This window comes from Ornithorhynchus anatinus, chromosome 18 (assembly GCF_004115215.2).
Source record: "Ornithorhynchus anatinus isolate Pmale09 chromosome 18, mOrnAna1.pri.v4, whole genome shotgun sequence".
NCBI classification, from domain to species: domain Eukaryota; kingdom Metazoa; phylum Chordata; class Mammalia; order Monotremata; family Ornithorhynchidae; genus Ornithorhynchus; species Ornithorhynchus anatinus.
In genome coordinates, this window is record NC_041745.1 from 44476254 (window position 1) to 44496780 (window position 20527).

Here is a 20527-nt window from a genome sequence, read left to right on the forward strand (position 1 = left end):
GCTTTGAAGGGGGAAAGTGTGATTGTTTAATTACTTAAATGCCATCATCATCATTCCAGGCTGGGGAACAGCAGGGGCAAAGTCACAGAGGAGATCAGGTGGAGACCAGCCACATCTGGGAGGTCGGGCAAGGGGCGGGAGCCGGGGAATACGGGTCCGGGGATGAGGAGAGCTTGATGTGGATGGGCCAGAGAGCCCGGCGGAGAGCTGAGGAGTCGGCCCTAAGGAGCTTTTGATTCCTGAGGGAGGTGGCGGATGATGGAAGGTTGAAGACGAGCGGAGAGATGGGTGCGGAACACCGTTCCAGAAGATTGGGCTATGGTGGGGAGGTGGGGGGGTCATCGTGTGGGAAACAGCATGGCCTAGCGGATAGAGTACTTGCCTGGGAGTTGGAAGGACCTGGGTTCCGTTTGACCTTAGGCAAGTCACTTAATTTCTACGTGTCCCAGTTACCTCGTCTGTAAAAGGGGCAATAAGACAGCTCCACATGGGACAGGGACTACGTCCAACTTGTTTAGCTTGTATCTAGCCCGGTGCTTAGAACGGTGCATAGTAAGCGCCTAAAATTACTGTCATTGTTATTACCATCATTCTGCCTGTCCCAGCGCTTAGTACAGAACTTGGCACCGAATTATGGCATTTGATAAGCGCATAGTAAGTGCTTATTATTATATAATATTATTATGTTATATGTAATAGTAATAATAATGAACCCCCTCACCATGCAGCATCACGCAGGAGCCCATTAGAATCAGAGTATTTCTTCGGGGGGGTGCCTTGGCTCCTGCCATTCCCCAGGGCTGTTGCCATTCCCTCTCAGGCCCCCTGAGCATGGGCGCCGCGTCCGAACTGCAGGACTCGGGGTATGGAGCCAATGGCTGAGGGAGACCGGGGGCTGACAATGAAAATGCGGGACATAAAGTTAGTAACACGTTGCTCGCGGGACTGGGCTGGGGCCTGCCCGGGCCGGAATCCCACGCCCAGAAAGCAGCCGGCAGACTCGAGGGTTGGGGTTAGCGGTGTGATGGTTCCCCGGCTTCCCCGGGGTGCGGAGGCAGGAGAGGTGGGCACTGTCTGATCTGAGCCACCAACCAAACTCGAGTGGCCGCGATCGCTGAAGGGAGGGTGATTGGCAAAAGGTGCCCAGACGAGAGATAATACTAATAATAATGATGGCACCTGTTAAGTGCTTATTATGTGCCAAGCATTGTTCTAAGCGCTGGGGGGATACAAGGTGAGGTTGTTGCACGTGGGGCTCACGGTCTTCATCCCCATTTTCCAGATGAGGGAACTAAGACCCAGAGAAGTGAAGTGGCCGGCCCAAAGTCACACAGCTGACAAGGGGCGGAGTGGGGATTAGAACCCATGACCCCTGACTCCCAGGCCTGCCCTTTTCCCACTGAACCACGCTGCGTCTTGCGGGCCTCGAGCGCCTCCCATAAGGAGAGATGAAAATTCCAGCTCCCAGCGGGCAAATTTCAAGGCCCCGGGGACTACAATGAGAAGCAGCGTGGCTCAGTGGAAAGAGCCCGGGCTTGGGAGTCAGAGGTCATGGGTGCGAATGCCGGCCCTGCCACTTGTCCGCTGGGTGACTTTGGGCAAGTCACTTCACTTCTCTGGCCCTCAGTTCCCTCATCTGTCAAATGGGGATGAAGACTGTGAGCCTCACGGGGGACAACGTGATGACCCTGTATCTCCCCCAGCGCTTAGAACAGTGCTCCGCACACAGTAAGCGCTTAACAAATAGCAACATGATTATGATTACGACTCCCAGCGGGCCTCGCTCTCCCTCCTTGTGGAGCCGGGCGGGAGGACTACAACTCCCAGCGGGCCTCGCTCTCCCTCCCTGCGGAGCCGGGAGCAGGACTACAACTCCCAGCGGGCCTCGCTCTCCCTCCCTGCGGAGCCGGGTGCCGGACTACAACTCCCAGCGGGCCTCGCTCTCCCTCCCTGCGGAGCCGGGCGGGAGGACTACAAGTCCCAGCGTGCCGCGCGGGCGGGGGCTGCCCCGAGCGGAGCCGGGCGGGCGAGGCGGCGGCTGGCGGGAGGTGGAGGCGGGCGGGCGACGCGGGCGTGAGGGCGGGCAGCCCGGCGGGCGGGGGCCTTCCCCCAGAGGCCCCTCCTTTGAACGCCGGTGGCGGGCGAACGGGCGACCGGGCGCTTCCAAGGGGGGAGCGGGAATCCCGGCGTGGCCATGGCCGCCGTCCCGGCTCCGAGCCCGAGCCCGAGCCCGAGCCCGAGCCCGTCCCCGCCCCAGCCCGCCGGCTCCGAGCGGGACATCCTGTGGCGGGTGAGTGGAGCCGGGGCGCGCGCGGGGGCTCCCGGGACAACCACCTTATGCGCCGCGCTGCGGCTCGGGACCCCGGGTTATCCCCTCCCTCCCCCCCCCCCCCCCACCTCAGCGCCGACGATAATAACAGTCATAATATCGGGATTCGTTAAGCGCCTCCTCTGCGCCGAGCACTGTTCTAAGCGCTGGGGGAGACGGGGGGGGCATCAGGTGGGCCCACGTGGGGCTCACACTTTTCATCCCCGTTTTCCAGAGGAGACGATAATACTAATAATGTTGGTATGTGTTAAGCGCCTCCTCTGCGCCGAGCACTGTTCTAAGCGCTGGGGGAGACAGGGGGGGCATCAGGTGGGCCCACGTGGGGCTCACACTTTTCATCCCCGTTTTCCAGAGGAGACGATAATACTAATAACGTTGGTATGTGTTAAGCGCTTACTAGGCGCCGAGCACTGTTCTAAGCGCTGGGGGAGACACGGGGGCATCGAGTGGTCCCACGTGGGACTCACAGTCTTCATCCCCATTTTACAGATGAGACAATAACCCTAATAATGTTGGTATCTTTTAAGCGCCTCCTCTGCGCCGAGCACTGTTCTAAGCGCTGGGGGAGACGGGGGGGCATCAGGTGGGCCCACGTGGGACTCACAGTCTTCATCCCCATTTTACAGATGAGACAATAACCCTAATAATGTTGGTATCTTTTAAGCGCTTACTCTGCGCCGAGCACTGTTCTAAGCGCTGGGGGAGACGGGGGGGCATCAGGTGGGCCCACGTGGGGCTCACACTTTTCATCCCCATTTTCCAGAGGAGACGATAATACTAATAACGTTGGTATCTGCTAAGCGCTTACTAGGTGCCGAGCACTGTTCTAAGCGCTGGGGGAGAGACGGGGGCATCGAGTGGTCCCACGTGGGGATCACACTTTTCATCCCCGTTTTCCAGAGGAGACGATAATACTAATAATGTTGGTATGTGTTAAGCGCTTACTAGGCGCCGAGCACTGTTCTAAGCGCTGGGGCAGATAGGGGGTCATCAGGTCGTCCCACGTGAGGCTCACGGTCTTCATCCTCATTTTGCAGATGAGGCAATAATAATAATAATATTGGTATTCGTTAAGCGCAGATGAGATAATAATGATGATGATGGTATTCGCTAAGCTAAGAACAGTGCCGAGCACCGTTCTAAGCGCTGGGGGAGAGACGGGGGCATCAGGTGGTCCCATGTGGGGCTCACCGTCTTCATCCCCATTTTACAGATGAGATAATAATAAATAATAATAATGTTGGTATTTGGTAAGGGGTTCCTATGTGCCGAGCACTTTTCTCAGCGCTGGGGGAGATACAGGGTCATCAGGTGGTCCCGCGTGGGGCTCACACTTTTAATCCCATTTTACAGATGAGATGATAATAATGTCGGTATTTGTTAAGGGCTTACTATGTGCCGAGCACTGTTCTAAGCGCTGGGGGAGATGCGGGGTCACCAGGTCGTCCCACGTGAGGCTCACGGTCTCCTCCCCCCCCATTTTGCAGATGAGGGAACTGAGGCACCGAGAAGTGAAGTGACTTGCCCACAGTCACCCAGCTGACAAGGGGCAGAGTCGGGATTCGAACCCACGACCTCTGACTCCCCAGCCAGGGCTCTTTCCACTGAGCCACGCTGCTTCTCTAAGTGAAGTGACTTGCCCACAGTCACCCGGCTTACCAGGGGCAGAGTCCGGGATTCGAACCCATGACCCCTGAGTCCCAAGCCCAGGCTGAGCCACGCCGCTGGAAACCCCAGGCTTAACCGGCCACAGTAATAACAATGATGATGGTATTTGTTAAGCCCTTTCTATGTGCTAGGCACTGTTTTAAGCGCTGGGGTAATAATAATAGTAATGTTGGTATTTGATAAGTGCTTACTGTGTACTGAGCGCTGTTCTAAGAGCTGGAGGGGGGAATACAAGGTGATCAGGTCGCCCCACGTGGGGCTCAGGGTCGGCATCCCCATTTTACAGATGAGGCACGGAGAAGTGAAGTGACCTGCCTGAAGTCACCCAGCTGAGTGGCGGAGCTGGGATTAGAACCCAGATTTTTCAATAGTATTTATTTACTTATTTATTTATTTACTTGGGAACCCACAGCCTCCCAAGCCCGCGGCTAAGGCACACTCTTTCTCAGCGGCTATTTGTGTGCAGAGAGCTGTACTAATGATAATTGTGATATTTAGCAAGGGCTAACTATGTGCCAAGCCCTGGGGTGGACGCAAGATAAGAGGACAGACGGAGTCCCGTCCCATACAGGGTACACAGTCGAAGTCGGAGGGGAGACTGGGTGCTGAATCCCCATTTTATATGAGGCACGGAGAAGGTAAGTGACTTGCCTAAGGTCACGCAGCAGACAAAAAGGGGAAGTGGGATCAGAACCCAGGTCCTTCTGTTTCTCAAGCCCGGGATGCATCCACCGGGCCACGCTGCGGCCCCAGACCCATCAGTCGATGGGATCCGTTCATTCATTCAATTCTATTTATCGAGTGCTTACTGAGCTGAGGGTCGAGCGCTTACCGTGTGCGGAGCGCTGTGCTAAGTGATCGATCGATCGGTCGGTCAGTTAGCGGTGCTCACTGAGCTCCCAAGGCAGCTTGAGCTACCGGCGGGACCCCGGGGCCGGGAGGCGGAAGGCCCGGGTTCCGGTCTCGGCTCAGTCCCTGTCCCGCTGGCTTGTCGCTCCACCTCTCTGAGCCCCAGCTGTAAAATGAGGGTAACCGTGCCAACCTCTCCCTAGCAGGCAGAAGATGCTGGGGGGATGAAAGGAGGTTCTCGATGTTCATTCGTTCAGTAGTATTTGAGCGCTTACTATGTGCGGAGCGCTGTACAAAGCAAGTGGTCTGGAGAAGCAACGAAAAAAAGCATTACGGAAAGCAGGGTGGTGCTGGGTCTGTCACCGCTGTGCACTCGGACCAATTGGGCGGAGCAAGGCTCCTGTGCTCGGTCCCCAGAGAGCCACTCGAGGCCGAGCCCAGTGTCCTCAGGCTGGTCCTCGGGCCGCTTATTTTCACTTTCACGTGGACACGTTCGTGCTACTTCCCGTCGCGTCCTCGCGGTTCCTCCCGCCGACACGGTCGGTCGGTCTGTGTCCGACCGCCCGTGTCCCCCGCTGGAGTGTGGGGTCCTGGCGGGCAGGAAACGGGCCCCGCGCACCCGTCGAGCTGTCCCCAGGGTCCGCTCCGGCCCGGGGCCTCTGCAGCTGTCACCCTCACTCCTCCATCCGTCCGGTTTGTACCCCCGCACCAGGTTCTGGGCTGGCGGGTGGCCACGAGCGTGGCGTGGTCGGTGCTGCTTCTGCCCGGCTGGACCGCGGCTTTCGTCGTCTTCAGCGGCATCGATCCGTTCCACCCCATCAAGTGGATTTCAGGTAGGCGGCCGAGTCCCTCTGCCCCTCCCCTCCCGGAGGGTGTCCGGTGGGCGGCCGTGCCTCTCCGTCCCTCCCCGCCCGGCGGATTTCCTGTGGGGGGCTGCGGAACGGAAGATCGGGGAACCCGCCCCGTGATCTCGGTGCCAGGGGAAGGACTGGCTCCGGACCCTCGGGCTGGGGTGGACGTGGGGGCCGTTCAGGGCGGGAGTCATCTAGGGTCGGGTGGCCGGAGGGATGAGGCGGGAAAACAGCACGGATGCTCCAATCGGGAAATGGTATTTATCCAGCGCCTACCGTGTGCAGAGCACCGTACTAAACGCTTGGGCCAGAACGAGGCAATAGAGAATCGCCAGCCCGTCACCGACAGGCTCTGTGCACACCCGCAACGCGGTTCGTGGGACGGGCCTTGGAGGCGTCTCTCTTTGGTACTTCCCAGGAACTTTGTAAAGCACCCCACATGGCCTTGTGGGTAGAGCACGGACCTGGGAGTCAGAAGAACCTGGGTTCGAATCCTGGCTCCATTATTTGTCTGCTGGGTGACTGTTGGCAAGTCACTTCACTTCTCTGGGCCTCAGTTCCCTCATCTGTGAGATATGGACTGTGTTCAATCTGAGAAACTTGTTTCTATCCCAGTGCTCCTTACGGTGCTTGGCGCATAGCAAGTGCTTAACAAATACCATAAAAAACTCCCCCCCGCAAAACCCAGTGGATGCTCAGTAGATGCCAACCGTGCCCAAGGGGTGGGAGAACACAAGGGAGTTTAGAGACTCCCTACCCGCTCTCTGGGACCTTTTGGTCTGGCAAGGGGATCGACCCAGCGGAGGTGACAGATGGGAGGAAGAAGGGAACAGAAGGAGATGGGTAAAGGAGCAAAAAGGTAAATAGTGGACGAGGCAGATCAACCTGCCCCAAAGGTTGGTTCCCCGGGGGCCGAAAAGTCCTCGGCGGAGGGGGTCTCCCGGACCCCACCTTGGCACCCACCCAGCCTGTCCACCCGAAGGCCGACGACGAGGCGCCTCGGAAGAGGGGGAGGAGCCTCCGCGCCCACTGGGGCGGGAACAGACGTGGCCAGCCGGGCCCACCTTTCGTAGGGCTGCGGTTGATGGAGAAGAAGGCATCGGGCCTCCCGGGGGTCTCGGTTCCCCCCGAGGGCGGGAGCGGGTCTGACACCGAGGCGGGCACGCGGCTGCGGGGCGGTGGGGATGACCGAAACCCGGTGCCGTCAGGACCGGCTCCCGGCCCCGCGCCGGACCACGGCCCGCGGCCTCCTTCCCGGTCGCCGGCCTTCTGATCCAGGCGGGCGGCGGGGAGGTGGGCCTGGCGGGGCACCGATTCGTCTCTTCTTGGCCGGTTTCAGATTCCTTCCACGACCTGTACAGTTCCTACGTCATCTTCTGCGTCTTGCTGCTGTCGGGGGTGACGCTGGCGATCAGCGTCTTCAACGTGGAGTTCTACGCAGGTGGGTCGGACCGTCAGGCCTCCGCCCGTGGCCGGACACTGCGCCTGGCTCGGGCGGGTGGGCGACGCCGGCTCCGCTTCCCAGGTCGGGAACCGACTCTTCCCCGGGCACCCTGGTCCCCGGGGCAGCCGGAACGGGCCGGGGCTCTCCAGCTCACGCGGTTCCTTCTCCCTGTCGGTCGGCTCCCCCTTCCCCATCCTCACACGCACGACCTGCCGCCCTCTCTCCCCTTGGGCCCGGTGGGAGAGGCCGGGGTGGGCAGTGACCCTGTTCCTCGGCGTCTGCAGTAACGCATCCTCTCCCACCCCCGACGCACACCTCCGGGACCAGGACTCTGGCCGGTGGGAGGATCTGGAGCCCGGGGAGGGGCCGGGGCAGGCGGTGACCCCGCTGCCGTGGGTCCGCAGTGGTGCCTTCTCCGCCCTGTTCCCGGCTGACGCTGCTGGGGAAGATGCTGCTCCCGCAGCAGGTGCTGCACTCGCTGGCCCACGCGGCGATGGGCGTCCTGGTCGCCTGGTGCGCCGCCGTCCTGGCCGGCCGCCGCTACCGCTTCCTCTCCGTGCCCTGCACGGCCCCGGAAAGGTAACCGTCTTTCCATCTGCCCTTCCGTCTCTCTGTGCGGCGGGTGTGTGCCCGTGGTACGTTATCGTCATTGTCGCTGGATTTCCTCCGTCCCGGGTCCGGGCCCCGTGCGAGGGCGGCAGTAGATCCCAGAGGATCAGATGGGACACGGCCCCTCTTCTCTCGGGGACTCCCAGTCCCCGAAGGAGAACGGGGATTTTTATCTCCATTTTTCAGAAGAGGAAACAAAGGTCCGGAGAGGTGGAGTGACTTGTCCAGGGTCACACGCCGGGTCGGGACAAGGACCCGAACTCGGGTCTCCTGGCTCCCAGACCCGGGTTCTTCCCGCCGGGCGGCGTGTGCTGCCACTGCTGCCTACTGGAAAATGCCCTCGGATACAAGCGGCGGTGGGCCAAGAGCCGTCCTACCCTCGGGGAGGGCCCCGTTGCGGGGAGGTGACAGGTGGAATGGATAGGAAAAGGCCAGGAGGGGCGGGTAAGGTTCCCTAGCCCGAGAGACAGAGGAAGCGTCCGGTCCCGTGGAAGGACCACGTATTGGACTGGAGGTCCAGGGCCCCACACTGTGGTCCCGGCTCTGCCTCTGGCCTACCGGGGGCCCTCCTGGACCTCGGTTTCTGCATCTGTCAAGGCGGGGTAAGATGCCCACCTTCCCACTCCCTTGGGCTGTGGCCGCGGGCGGGGCAGGGGTCGTGCCCGAGCGGATGGTCTCGGGACCACCCGGCCACCGAGCGCAGAGCTCGGCCCTCAGGAGAAGTCGACTGGTTTTCCCGATGTTTGAGGAGGGAGGGGGCTGCTGGGAGCCCGTTGCGGTTGAATAGGTCGGGGAGCCAGGAAGGAGGGCGAGCTCTCCCTGGGTCAGGAGAGAGAGGCATTCTGGGGCCCTGGTGAACCGGCCGCGTCCCCAGGGCCGGGAATCAAGTGCAAGAGGGTGAGCTCTCGTCACTGGGAGCCTGGGAGGAGAGGGGGGCGCTGGGTTTGGCCCCGGGAGCCCAGGGGGCGGTGGGTTCGGCGGGCAGCTCGTCTGTCCCCAGAGACCCGTCCGCAACCGGTTGAGGTTAGGCCCCGCGGCCGTCCCCGCCGACCCCGTGGTGAAATGGCTCGTCTCCTCCCGCTCCCGCCGGTCCAGTGCCGCCCCCCGGGCCTGCCTCAATGAGAGCCACCTGCTGATCCTGCTGGCCGGGGCCTTCATGGGCTACAGCTACAGCCTGCGCTACTTTGCGGACAACTCGAACTACCTCCCGTTTCCCATCATCCAGGTAGGATTCGGGGCCCCGGGATCCCCGCCCGCCCCCGCCCCCTCTTTCCATCGAGTCGGCCACGGCCCGGCCCCCCCGGAGCTGCCGTGCGCATCTGGGCGTAGTGCACCTGTGGGGGCCTGGCGGGGTTCCGGCAGACGCCGGGCAGGGAACCGTGTCGTGCACGTGTGCCCGCACGTGCCGACCACCTCCTACCTCCTCTCCACTCCCTTTCTTCCTCTCTGCTGTGGGGCCGCCCTCCATCCTGAGCGGGACCGCGCCTGGCGTCGGGCCCCAGCCCGTCCCGGGGAGACCTGGCAGAAGCCGGGGACGGCCCCCGGCGGCCTGGGCAGCGCCGAGAGGGTGGTGATGGGAGGGGTCCTCAGATCGGGAGCCTCAGCTCGGGCAGCCCTGGGGCTGGACTATAACTGAGAACCCCCCCCCCCCCCCCGGCCCGGCACTCAGTTGGAGGGATGGTGGGAGGGTGACGGAGACCCCACTGTGTGAGTGAACTGTGGCTCTGCTGCGTCTCAAACTTGCAGCCTCCGTGCCCGGTGCCATCGGCGGGTCCGGGGCTGAGGCCGGTGGGCCCGGTGCGGGAGCGGGGGCCCGCTCTCTGACGGCACGCCGCTTCCTTGCAGCAATGCAAGTTCTTGCGTTTCCGGAGGTCGTTGGCAGAGCTGCTCAGACAGAGCTGCGGGGACGCGCTCTACCTGGTCCGAAACTTCTGCTTCCTCTACTACTTCCTGGGTGAGCCGCGGTCCCTCGGTCAGCCCGCCGTGGAGGCGGGGGTCGTCCCGCCGGCCGGTCTGGAAGCGCCGAGCGGTCGGGGCGCGTCTTCTCCGGAGGTGCCTGTGGCACAGTCCGTCTCCGCGGGGCCGCACGGGGAGCCGGGAGTCCCGGCCTGCCGGCCTGGCTCTGCCACCGGCCTGCCTGTCACCTCAGGTGCTTCAGTTTCCTCAGCTGGAGAAGTGGGATAAAGGACTTGTTTTCCTTCTCCCTTAGACTTTGCATGGGGACTGTTTCTGGTTTGACAATCCTTTATTCATTCATTCATTCAGTTGTATTTATTGAGCACTTACTGTGTGCACAGCACTATACTAACTGTTCGGGAGAGTATACCGCACAATGAGCTGGTATATTTCCTGTCAACAACGAACTTACAGGCTCTGCGGGGGGACAGATGTTAATGTAAAGAAATAAATCACAGATATGTACATACGGGGGGAGGGATGAATAAAAGGAGCAAGTCGGGGTGACGCAGAAGAGAGTGGAGAAGAGGAAAGGAGGGCTTAGTCAGGGAAGGCCTTTTCAAGGAGATGTGCCTTATTGAGATAAGGCTTTGAAGGTGAGGAGAATAATTGTTGGATCTGAGGAGGGAAGGCGTTCCAGGCCAAGAGGCAGGATGCGGGCGAGGGGTCGGCGATGAGACAGATGAGGTCGAGGCACAGTGAGGTTAGCATTAGAGGAACGATGTTTTCGGGCTGGGTTGTAGCGGGAGATGCTTAGCACTGTGCTTGGCACTCCACGTTCAGCACCGTACGCTGCCCCCAGAAAGCGCACGGCGAAGACCCTCCCTGGGAACCTGCACGAGGGGCTCATTTCCCGCTCAGGTGGAGCAGCCCCGGGGCTGTTGGGGCAGACGGCTCCGTCCCTTGGCCGGCGGCTTTCTGCCCTTAGAACTCGACTCTGCCCAGAAGAGCGGGATTCGGGGACGTGAGACCCCGGGGGCCCAGAAGAACCTGGAAGGGGGTGGGATTTGCCCCCCCACCCTCCACCCCCCTCCACAAACACAGACTCAGACTCAGTTGGGAAGGGCCTCACTAGGACGACTTAGAGCCAGGGCTGCTCGGTGATGCTCTTCCCACAGCACTCCCGGACCCCTGGGCCCAATCGGGCAACGGTACTGATTGAGTGCTCCCCGTGTGCAGAGCATTGCGCCGCACACTAAGTGCTCAATTAATACTACTGAACGACGGACAGGGAGAAGGTGAGCGTGGGAGGAGTCAAGGGAGCAGGATGGGAAGAGCAAATGTGGAGGTTGGGAAGGGCTGGGGGAGAGGCGAAAGGGGAAGCTGGGGGAAGCCTCAGAGGCCCGGGCCGCAGCCGATCGGTGTCCGGATAACCCGTCACTGACTGTCCTCGTTATGGGTTTCCCACTTGCCTGCCCGTCCATCCGTCCGTGGTAAACACGTGATTGCTCAGGGCCTGTGTGTGTTTCTCCACAGGCTACATCCCCAAGGCCTGGATGAGCGCTGCCGTGGGCCTGCAGACGGACCCGTAAGCCTCATCCCGCCCCGCCCACCACCTTCTCCTCCCCCTCCGCTCCCTTCCCTCCACCCCTCCCCACCTCCCCATCCTGCCCCCCTGGAAAGCCGCCTTTTCCCTGCCCTGATGGGCAGTCCCGGCTTTCCTAGGAGGCTGCAGTCCCTGGACTCGGTGAGCGGCCTCCTGGACCTCTCCTTGCTGTTTAACCTCTGGCTCTGTGGCGTCTTCCTCCTGGTCGTGTGGCGGGTCGCCTGGACGCTTTTCAAGATCTACGCCACAGAGGTAGGTGGGCGAGTGGGCGGGTGGCCCCCGGGGCCCGGCCGGGAGTAGGATTCGCCTGGTGGCGACGGGATCACAGACAGACAGGCGCCGGGTTGGATGTTCCCAGAAGGTTTTAAACTTACGGAAGAGCCTTGCCCCGTTTCTGCCGAGCCTCGATCGGGGCCGTGACTCGGTTTCCCACCTCGGTGCTCCCCCCGCCCCTTACGGGATCGGGCCGCCGGCAGAAGCCTGCCTCACCCCTTCCAGGCAGGGTTTATCTAGATCCCCGTTCCCCGTTGGAGTAGCCCCCGCCAGGACTCAGCGGGAGGGACGGTCACGCTGCGGTCTTCCGTGTTGAGTCCCAGGAGCACCGTCCCGCTGCCAGAGGAGGGGGAGGCGGGGAGGTGTCTCTGAGGGGCCACCCCTGGGCAGGTTGGGCCCTGAGTCTTAGCGGGGACCTAGCTCACCGTTCCCTTTGACTTCCAGGCGCACATCTTTCCCGTCAGGCCTGCGTTTGCCGAAGAGTCCGACGAATGTCTCCCTAGAGTTCTGAACAGCAATGCTCCCCTGATCGTAAAGGTAGAGCCCCCTCCCCCGGGGGGGGGGGAGGGGTGCGTGTGTTGGGGGAGTGGGGGGGCACGTGGGCATCTCTGACCCGGCCAGAGAGGAGGGCTCACCACCCCATCGCTATACTTCTCATTGACTCTCCAAGGCCTTGGAGTGCTCCCAGAGTGCGGAGGGTCTGCAGGTGCACGTGGCTTCACGTGTATGTACCTGGCTGGGTGTATGTGCTTGTCTCTTCGGCACGTGTCTGCGCACGTACCTCTGGGTGTACGTGTGTGCAGGTGTCCATTCTGAGCATTTGGCGTTGGGTCCTCCAGCTCGCACCTTAGCTGTTCAGAGCCGAGCAGGGCCCTGTGGGCCCCTGAGGGGTGACGGGAGGGAGGACGGACCGGAGGAGGGAGGGTGGGAGGGAGGTCTTCCCTTGATTCCACCTCTGGTTCTGGGATCGTGTCTGGAGTCCGATGGGGGAGTGTCAGCTGAGGGGAGGGGGGCACCCCCCCCCCGACACTCCCTGGCATCAGCTGGTTCCGCCTACCCCTGCACTTCCTGGCGTCAGCTGGCACCCTACGCTCCCTGGCGTTAGTAGCCAGAGGCTTGCCTGGCTGAGTCAGAGGGCACGACCGCTGTCGTCGGTCTTCAGGGTCTGCCGCTCTACCTTCCCGGAGGAAACGCTGAAGCCCGTCTGGGGCCGAGGAGACCTTCCCTGGGACCCCGGGAGGGTTCCGGGCGGGCGCGGGAGGCTTCCGGGTGGGCTCGGGACTCTGCTCAGTCTGCTGCCCGCCCCGTCCCGTATTCCCCCAGTTCCTGGCCCTGCAGGATCTGATGCTGCTGTCTCAATACTCCCCTTCGCGGCGGCAAGAAGTCTTCAGCCTCAGCCAGCCAGGTAGCGCCGCCCCCCGCCCGCCCCCCATCCCGTCCCCCGGGGTGTCCGAGGCGGGGGGCCCGAGCGCCCTCGTCCGAGCCGGGCCTCGAGGGGGGCCCGGGGGCCGAGAGGCCCCGAGCTTCGCCGACTCGGCAGACGCCGCGCCCCGACGGTGCCCTCTTCTGTGCTCCCCCCGCTCCTCCCCACCCCCGCTCCTCCCACGCCCGCTCCGACCACCTTCTTGCCAAGAGGTCAGGAGGGTCCCAGCTCGGAGCTGACTTCAGCTGCTTGGTGGGGTGGGTGGGGGTCGTGAACGCCCTCTGCCCTTCTCCCCGTCTGAGCGTCTCCTGCGCTCCTGGCAGGGGGTCACCCCCACCACTGGACGGCCATCTGCACCGCGTGCCTGACCCTGCTCGACGGCCTCGCTCAGAAACTGCTCCGCTTCCAGGAAGCTGCGGCCACGAACGGGAGGGTGAAACACCGCCCGTCCCCCGAGCGGCCTCAGGCCCCGAACCCCGCAGGTAGGCGGGCCGGGGAGCGGGTCGGGGAGGGGGCCGGGGAGCCGGCGGGGAGCCGGCGGGGCAGGGAAGACCGGCTCCGCCACCTGCCCCGTTGAAACCAGCGCCCCCCCCCCCCCCCCCCCCGTCTTGGCCAGCAGGGGGCAGTTTGGGCTTATCGGACTCCTCTGGGCTCGGTGTGGAAGGGAGGGAGGGAAGCCTCCTCAAAAGGCCATCCTTCCTCCCTCTCTGCAAGCCCGCAGACCCCATCGCCGGCGGCCCGGCGCCCCGGCTTCCCTCCCTGCAGGGCCCGGTGCAGCCGGGCGGTCCCGGCCTGGGGCCGCCTGCTCGGTAGGGTGATTTGCACACCGGACTGGAGGCCCGAGTGTCGGTGGCCGTCTCCCACCTCCGCGACAGCTCCAGAAAGCGGACTTTCCCAGCTCCCTCCCCCCGAGGGGTGTGGGGCGCGGGTTGATCATTTCCCTGACCGGAAGGAAGCAGGAAAGGCCTAGGGGATAGAGCGTGGGCCCGGGAGTCAGAAGGACCTGGATTCTGGTCCCGGCTCTGCCGCTTCTCTGCCATGTGTCCTTGGACAAGTCACTTCACTTTTCTGTGCCTCGGTTACCTCATCTGTAAAATGGGCTTTAAGGACCGCAAGCCTCACGTGGGACGGGGGCTGTGTCCGACCCGAGTGCTTAGAACAGCGCTCGATACGTAATGAGCGCTTATCAGATACCATCGTCGTCATCAGGGGCCTGGGCTGGATGGCTTGTCTCTGGGGTCTCGCCCAGTTCGACAACCGACGACCGAAGTGGCTTAGAAACACCGTTCCGGCGGACGGCTTCTGCGTGGCCCTGGCCTCCGCCGGTCCGCTCCGGTTCCCGTGCGAGTCGGCTCCGGTCCCGGTGACCCTAATCTCCTTCTCAGGGCCGGCGACTCCTCGAGCCGTGAGGTCGAGTCTGGCGCCCAGGACCGTTGTGCCTGTGTGGGCCAAGGGCTCTCCGCTGGCCCCTCCGGCTGAGCTGGTCAGCCCGCCGGGCTCTCCTTTCGGCTCCGCCGTGGTGACCCGCCTGATGGGAGGCCTCGACGGCAGCACCCAACTCGCCAGGAGAGCCCCCAGACTCTGGACGTCTGTCTCCGGTAAAGTACCCCTTCTTCTTTATCCCGTTCTGCCTCTCCACCCGCCCCCTTAACTATCCCTCTCCACTTTGGACACGGGGCACGGAATGAGCCCCCAACCCCACCACCCCACCTCGCCCCCGGCAGAGCACGGGGAAGGCAGATACGGACTTGCGTGTCTTGTTTCCAGACCCGCAGGCGAGCAGTAGTCTGGAGCCCCCGTTCCCGCCATCCGTGCCCGCTGGGGAGAAGGAGCACCGGCCCAGTGCTCTCTACACTTGGCTCCGGACCAAGCAAGAGCAGGTTCGACGACGGCCTCTCCGCTACCGGGCCGCCCGGGGCCGCGGGTTCCCTTGTCCTTCTCGAATGCCCGAGCGGCTCAACCAGGTTCCCCGGGGTTAGCGGGGCACCTGTGGTCACCTGTGGGTGGGGGGCAGGAGCACTGGTGGGGCTGGCCCACAGTTGCCGATTTTTCTCCAACCCAGGTCAGGGGGTTCTTGTCGAAGCGGGCGCTCATCGTCTACTTCTTCAGTAAGGTGAGGGCTGGCGTGGGCAGCGGCAGGGATTGGCCGGGTGGAGCCAAGGCTGCCACTGGGCCGTGCGTGGCTGTGCCCGAAACGTTCTGTTCCTATAGAGGCGGTTAGTCTTTGGGGGCTCAGTCTCCCGGGTCTGGATGAGGACCTCCTCTTTCCCTCCCCGGCTTCCCCCGAGCAACTCAGACCAGCGGGGTCGGATCCAGTCCTGGTCCCTGAGCTGGAGTGGCCGCAGAGCCTGAGGGAGGACTTGCTCCGGGTGGGGGGAGGGTCAGGGGCTTTGCTGGCCCATTGAGGGGTGGGTCACCGACCACCGTCCTGTCTGGCAGAGACCCCGTTTCACAATGAAGATCGGTCGGTCTATTTACTGAGCGCTTACTGTATGCGCAACACCGTATTAAGCGCTTGGAAGAGAAAAGTGTAACGGATGCATTCACTGCCCACAGTGAGCTTACAGTCTAGAGGGGGAGACAGACAGTAACGCCAATCACTAAAATTACAGATCTGGACTTAAGTACTGTGGGGTTGCGTGTGGGGGATGAATAAAGGGAGCAAGTCAGGGCAACGCAGGAGAGAGTGGGAGAAGAGGAAAGGAAGGCTTAGTCAAGGAAGGCCTCTTGGAGGAGATGTGCTTTCAGTAAGGCTTTGCAGTTGGGGAGAGAAATTTTCCGTCGGATCTGAAGAGGGAGGGCGGTCCAGGCCAGAGACGGGGCGTGGGCGGGAGGTCGGCGGCGAGATGGACGAGATGGAAGATGCTGCGAGGACGGTCTGCTCCAAGCCAGATCCGGCCCCCCAGGTGCCCTCGGCTCCCCGCCCCACCCTCTGCTTCTCTTTTCCTCCCAGCACCCCGAGGCCTCCATCCAGGCTGCTTTCGCCGACGCTCAGATGCATATCTGGGCACTGGAAGGTAGACGTTTACTGCTTGGCTGAGGCTGACCGGTCGGCCGGCCAACTCCCACCGCGGGAGTGGGTGTGGGGGAGCACGTGAGGAGATTGCGAGGGTGGGTGCTGGGCCGGGGGGGGGGGGGGGGGGGGGGGGGGATGCTGGAGGGGCAGAGGGTGGTGGGTCCCTGAGGCGCCCGGAGAGGCCGGAGCGCCGTCCCGCTGTCGTGCACGGCCAACGCGGCGCCCCTTCCCCCAAGGCCTGTCGCACCTGGTGGCTGCGTCCTTCACCGAGGACCGGTTCGGCGTGGTCCAGACCAGCCTGCCCGCCATTCTGAGCACGCTGCTCACGCTTCAGGAGGTATGGCCGACCCCCTACACTCCCTGCCCTTCTGATGTGCCCCCCGGCCCCCGTCCACTCTGATATGCCCCGAGGCCCAGCCCCCCGGCCCCTCTTATTTGCCTCTCACCCCTCCCAACTCCCCCCCGTTCTGATGTGCTCAGGGGCCCGGCCTCCGGCCCTTTTGATCTGCCCCTCCCCGGCCCTGGGACCGAACGACCCCTCTGGCCAACGGAGGGGGATTTGGCGAGCAGCCGTTTGGCAAATAGAGCAGTGAAGCCGAGTTGCTGCTGGCTCGGCACTGATGGGGTGGGAACCGAGGTTGAGCGAGGCGAGGACATCTCTGGTGCCTGCAGAAGGTCTGGCCGGCTTGTGCCCTCTGGGTGGGAACTGGGAGTCGTGCTGGCCCAGAGGGAGCGGGGCTGGACGGGGGAGGTGTCCGCCGGAGGACGGCAGACTCATCCGGGCGGTGACCCTGCCCCACCCCCTCTCCGCCGCAGGCCGTGGACAAGCACTTCAAGCTGCCGCACGCGTCCAGCAAACCCCCCCGGGCGGCGGGGGCCTCGGCGGACACCTCGTTCCGGTCCCTGCGGTTTGCGCTGCGCGCGGCCTTGAAGACGGCCCTGTACCGCATCACCACCACGTTTGGCCAGCACCTCACGTGAGCTGCCACGGGGCCCTGGGGCGCTCAGTCAGGTCCTCGTCTCGGCCCCTCCCCTGCCAGGTGGCGGGGCCGGCTCGGTGGACCCGGGGTGGGGGGGGACGGAGTCGGGTCCTTGCTGACGCCCTGAGGGGTCTGCGCCCTGCTGGCCGGCTGTGGGGCAGACAGGGTGTCCTGATTCCGGCGGACCCCCACCCCCTACCTCCACCCCTCCCCACCCCCTCGACTGCCAGGTCGGTGCCTGGGCGGAGTCAGCTGGGAGGCGGGCTGGGAGCCGGCGGGACCGGACCCGGGCCGAGCTGAGGGCGACAGTCGCTTATAGCCCACGGCGGAGCGGGATTGTGGGAATCTGTCTCCCCACCCGGCTGTGACGAGTCTTGCCAGGCTTGGCGGCAGTGAGGGTGATGAGACATGGGTGCATCCCAAGGGCCTCTGAGGGCTGTGCCAGCTAGCCTCATGCAAAGGCTCTCTTGGGGAGCGGCCCCGAGAATGGGGGTAGGTGGGTTCAGAGCCTGTGACCGACCGGAGTTTGCCTGAGCCAGCATGGGTGGAGCAGAAGGTTGGGCCTGGGGGTTCCCGAGGGCAGGGGCACTGGAGCAAAGCCCATCTAAAGGAGGAGGGTTAGAGCAGCAGGCTAAGAGCTGCCATCCTGCTATGACGGCTGGGGAGCAGGCCCGGCAGTGGAGAGGGCAGCCGGCTCGTCTTCCCCTCCCTGGCGGTACCCAGATAGACAGCAGGGAGAGGGTGTCCCATCCCGAACCGACCCACCTACAGATGGGCTTTCTGAGCCCCAGAACCTCCCTGGGGCCACAGGATGGGCGTGGCCACAGGGGTGGGCATCGCTGGGCCCGTACCACTCCCGGGCCGGGCCGAGCAAGAGGAGGGTTGGTCCGGACCTCGGCCGGTACAGCCGACGGGTGTGAGTTTGCGCGCCTGGCCCGGGGCCTCTCCTGTTCCTCGCTGTGCATAGCGGTTCTTGGGGGCATCTGCTGGGTAAGGAACCGTGCCCTGAGAGCCGTCCGAGTCGCCGCCGGGTCGGAGCTGGTTTGGCCCGAGAATCCAAGGAGCGGCTCAGAGCCCGGGCTGAGCCTTTCTCCTGCAGGGTTGGGGGAGGGGAGCGGGCCCCAAGGCAGAAGGGCTACAGTGATGCCCTCCCCCGGACACCACCTTCCCACCTGCCATTCTCCGCTCCGCCCCTCTCCGCCCTGCCCTCCGTCCGCCGTCCCCTCCGTCTTCTCTGATCCGCGCCAAGCCGGTGAAGAGTTCGACTTATTTCTGATTGTTTTGAAAACGTTGACTCTGTGCTCTGTGGTTCACTTAATACGCTTAATGTAAAAATAAGCTTATGCTTTGAATTTGTGTCTCACTTAGGGCCGTACAAGCATCTGCAGAACATCAGAAGAGACTCCAGCTGTTCTTGGAGTTCAAAGAGTAGTTCAATCATGTAAACCGTGTCCATTACCCGGATGGGACGGGACGGGACCGGGGGACGTCCCCGGGCCTGGATCAGGAGAGCACGGACCAATTAGACGCTTCCTTTGTGGTGGTGGTTGCTTTGAAAACTATACTTTAATGGGAGGAATCAGGGGAAGAAATTCCCCGCAGCCCCCAGTAACACGAGACTGCCTCCTTCGGCCCAGTGAGGATTTTCATTTTCAGCTTTAGCGGAGCCCCGACCGAGCTCCTGGTTTCGACGATTCGGGGCCCCCGGGCGGGCCGGCCGCGCCCGGCCCCTCCTCCCCCGCCTGAGGCGCCCGGAGCCTGCTTCCCCCGACGGGACCCTGGTGGGCAGCGCCAACGGCGGGAGCGGAGTCAGCGATGGCTCGGAAGATGGTGGTGCGGAGAGGTGTTGGGTCCATGCACCGACCGCATTCCGGCTTGGCAGGCGGTCCGGAGGGGCGGATGCCGGGCACCCCGGTGGGGCGGGCACCAGCCCTCCAGTAGAGAGCTCAGAGAAACTCCGCTCGTGCATCCGGGCCGGGCCACAGGCTTGACTCTGTTTGGAACTTGCTTCGGTCTGACGCCGGCCAGGAGGCGGCCACAATGCTTTCCGGACACACCGCTGCCCGGCCCTCTCGCCGCTCTGCCCAAAGAACTCTCCCTTTGTGCTCAGAGTGATGCCCGGGGTGGGGAGGGGGGCGCCCCCTGACTGGCCGAGCGATGGCCAAGATATTCCTTAGGATCAAGAGACTGTTTTTGCTATCAAGCCACCAGTAAAACTAAAGGTCCAAAGTGCCTCAAGGGCCTTCTCTGGCACCGATCCCACCCGCCCGGCTGCCGTTGGTCCCGGGCCAGAGACACCCTACCCTGAAAGTCCTGTCTGAATCTGCCGGGTTAAAGTGCACCCTGGTGAAGTGCGATCGACTAGCCGGCTGCCCCGGTCCATGTTTCACCTGGGCCGGTGGGGCCCGAGCCGGGGCAGGCTGGGGCGGGGGGCAGAGAGGTTCCCCATCCCTTTAGAATTGTGGGGTTATCAGAGGGGCCGAGGGTTTGAGGAATAGCCTCTTCTGGAGAGGGAGAGGTGAGCGCTGCCGACGAACCTCCAGGTCTCCTTTTAACAGGCGGGGGCGGTACCACCTGGTAGGCAGGGCAACGTCCAACAGGGTCCCCGGGCAGCCCCCGCCGGGTGCCCCGGGCGGCCTCCACCGAGACCCCCGGGCAGCCCCTGCCCGGCTCCCAGGCGGCATCGGCCGGGCCCTGGGCCGCCTTGGCCAAGACCCCTGGGCGGCCTACCCTGGGACCCTCGGATAACCTCCGTCGGGACCCCGAGGCAGCCTCAGCCAGGGGCCCCAGGGCAGCTGCTGGATTTATTTCCCGCCTGTTGTTCACAGAAGCCTCCGTGACACCGTTTTGGGTCCTCGGTACTCTCTGACCCTGGCAGGGCGGGAATGGAAATAAATCCTCAACCTCAACTGTGTCTAATACTTGCAGATGTAAATCCGGCTCACAGGCACGTCTGGCCCGCGCTGTCTGTTTCCGGGAAGTTTGCTTTTGTTTCTGTCGAGGAGGAAGGTTTCCTGCTCTTGTGGTGAAGCCAGTGGGTTGCGGTGTCGTCCGGAAGGGCTCGAGCGGGTAGGGGTGCCCCAGAGTCCAACAGCGGCCGCCGCTCCAAGTGACCTCTGGAAGCTGCCCACCCGGAGGGCCTGGGCCATGTGGGAGGTGGGGCTGGATGGGGCAGAGCACCAGGGGCCGTCTGTTTAACGTGCTCGTGATTCACGAGCCCCCCCCCCCCCCAAGCTTTGCCTGAGGCTTAGGCGGGCGGTAGAGGGGCTGTACCCCCAGACTCACCGAGGATTGAGCTGTGGGTGTGTCCTCATCACCCCCAGCCCGCACCTCCTGCGTCGGCCCCCACCTCGCCACCAGCCCCCGATTTGTGCACCCCTCACCTTCGTCGCTGCACCTGCCCCCAACCCGCACTTTTTTTTTTAACAGTATTCGTTGAGCACTTACTATGTGCCAGGCACTGTTCTAAGCACTGGGGTAGCTACAACCAATCGGGTTGGGCGCAGTTCACAGGCTCATGGGGTTCAGTCTTAATCCCCTTTTTACAGATAAAGGTAACTGAGGCACAGAGAAGTTAAGTGAC

General features: G+C 63.2%; 1 protein-coding gene across 2 annotated transcripts; it reads left to right on the plus strand.

The window, feature by feature from the left end:
- Positions 1 to 2077: 2077 nt before the first annotated feature.
- On the plus strand, positions 2078 to 19853 carry NDC1 (NDC1 transmembrane nucleoporin). 2 transcript variants are annotated; one of them, XM_029046707.2, is made up of 18 exons: positions 2078 to 2290; positions 5559 to 5679; positions 7037 to 7138; positions 7546 to 7720; positions 8846 to 8975; positions 9596 to 9704; positions 11183 to 11234; positions 11357 to 11504; positions 11970 to 12062; positions 12849 to 12930; positions 13272 to 13430; positions 14334 to 14546; positions 14716 to 14828; positions 15011 to 15061; positions 15902 to 15965; positions 16201 to 16301; positions 16781 to 16941; positions 18313 to 19853. In XM_029046707.2, the coding sequence occupies exons 1-18, from the start codon at positions 2195 to 2197 to the stop codon at positions 18374 to 18376; spliced, it is 2034 nt and encodes a 677-aa protein (XP_028902540.1). In that variant the 5' UTR covers positions 2078 to 2194; the 3' UTR covers positions 18377 to 19853. The 2 variants fall into 2 exon arrangements, with proteins under 2 accessions (XP_028902540.1, XP_028902541.1); XM_029046708.2 differs by having other exon boundaries at positions 2080 to 2290; positions 11372 to 11504.
- The last annotated feature ends 674 nt before the right edge of the window (positions 19854 to 20527 follow it).

Bases quoted from the DNA above. Each gene is read 5' to 3' on its own strand.
- NDC1 (XM_029046707.2), top strand. From the start codon at position 2,195: ATGGCCGCCGTCCCGGCTCCGAGCCCGAGCCCGAGCCCGAGCCCGAGC. The intron at 2,291-5,558 runs GTGAGTGGAGCC...CCCCCGCACCAG, and splicing joins AGCGGGACATCCTGTGGCGG to GTTCTGGGCTGGCGGGTGGC. The intron at 14,547-14,715 runs GTAAAGTACCCC...TCTTGTTTCCAG, and splicing joins ACTCTGGACGTCTGTCTCCG to ACCCGCAGGCGAGCAGTAGT.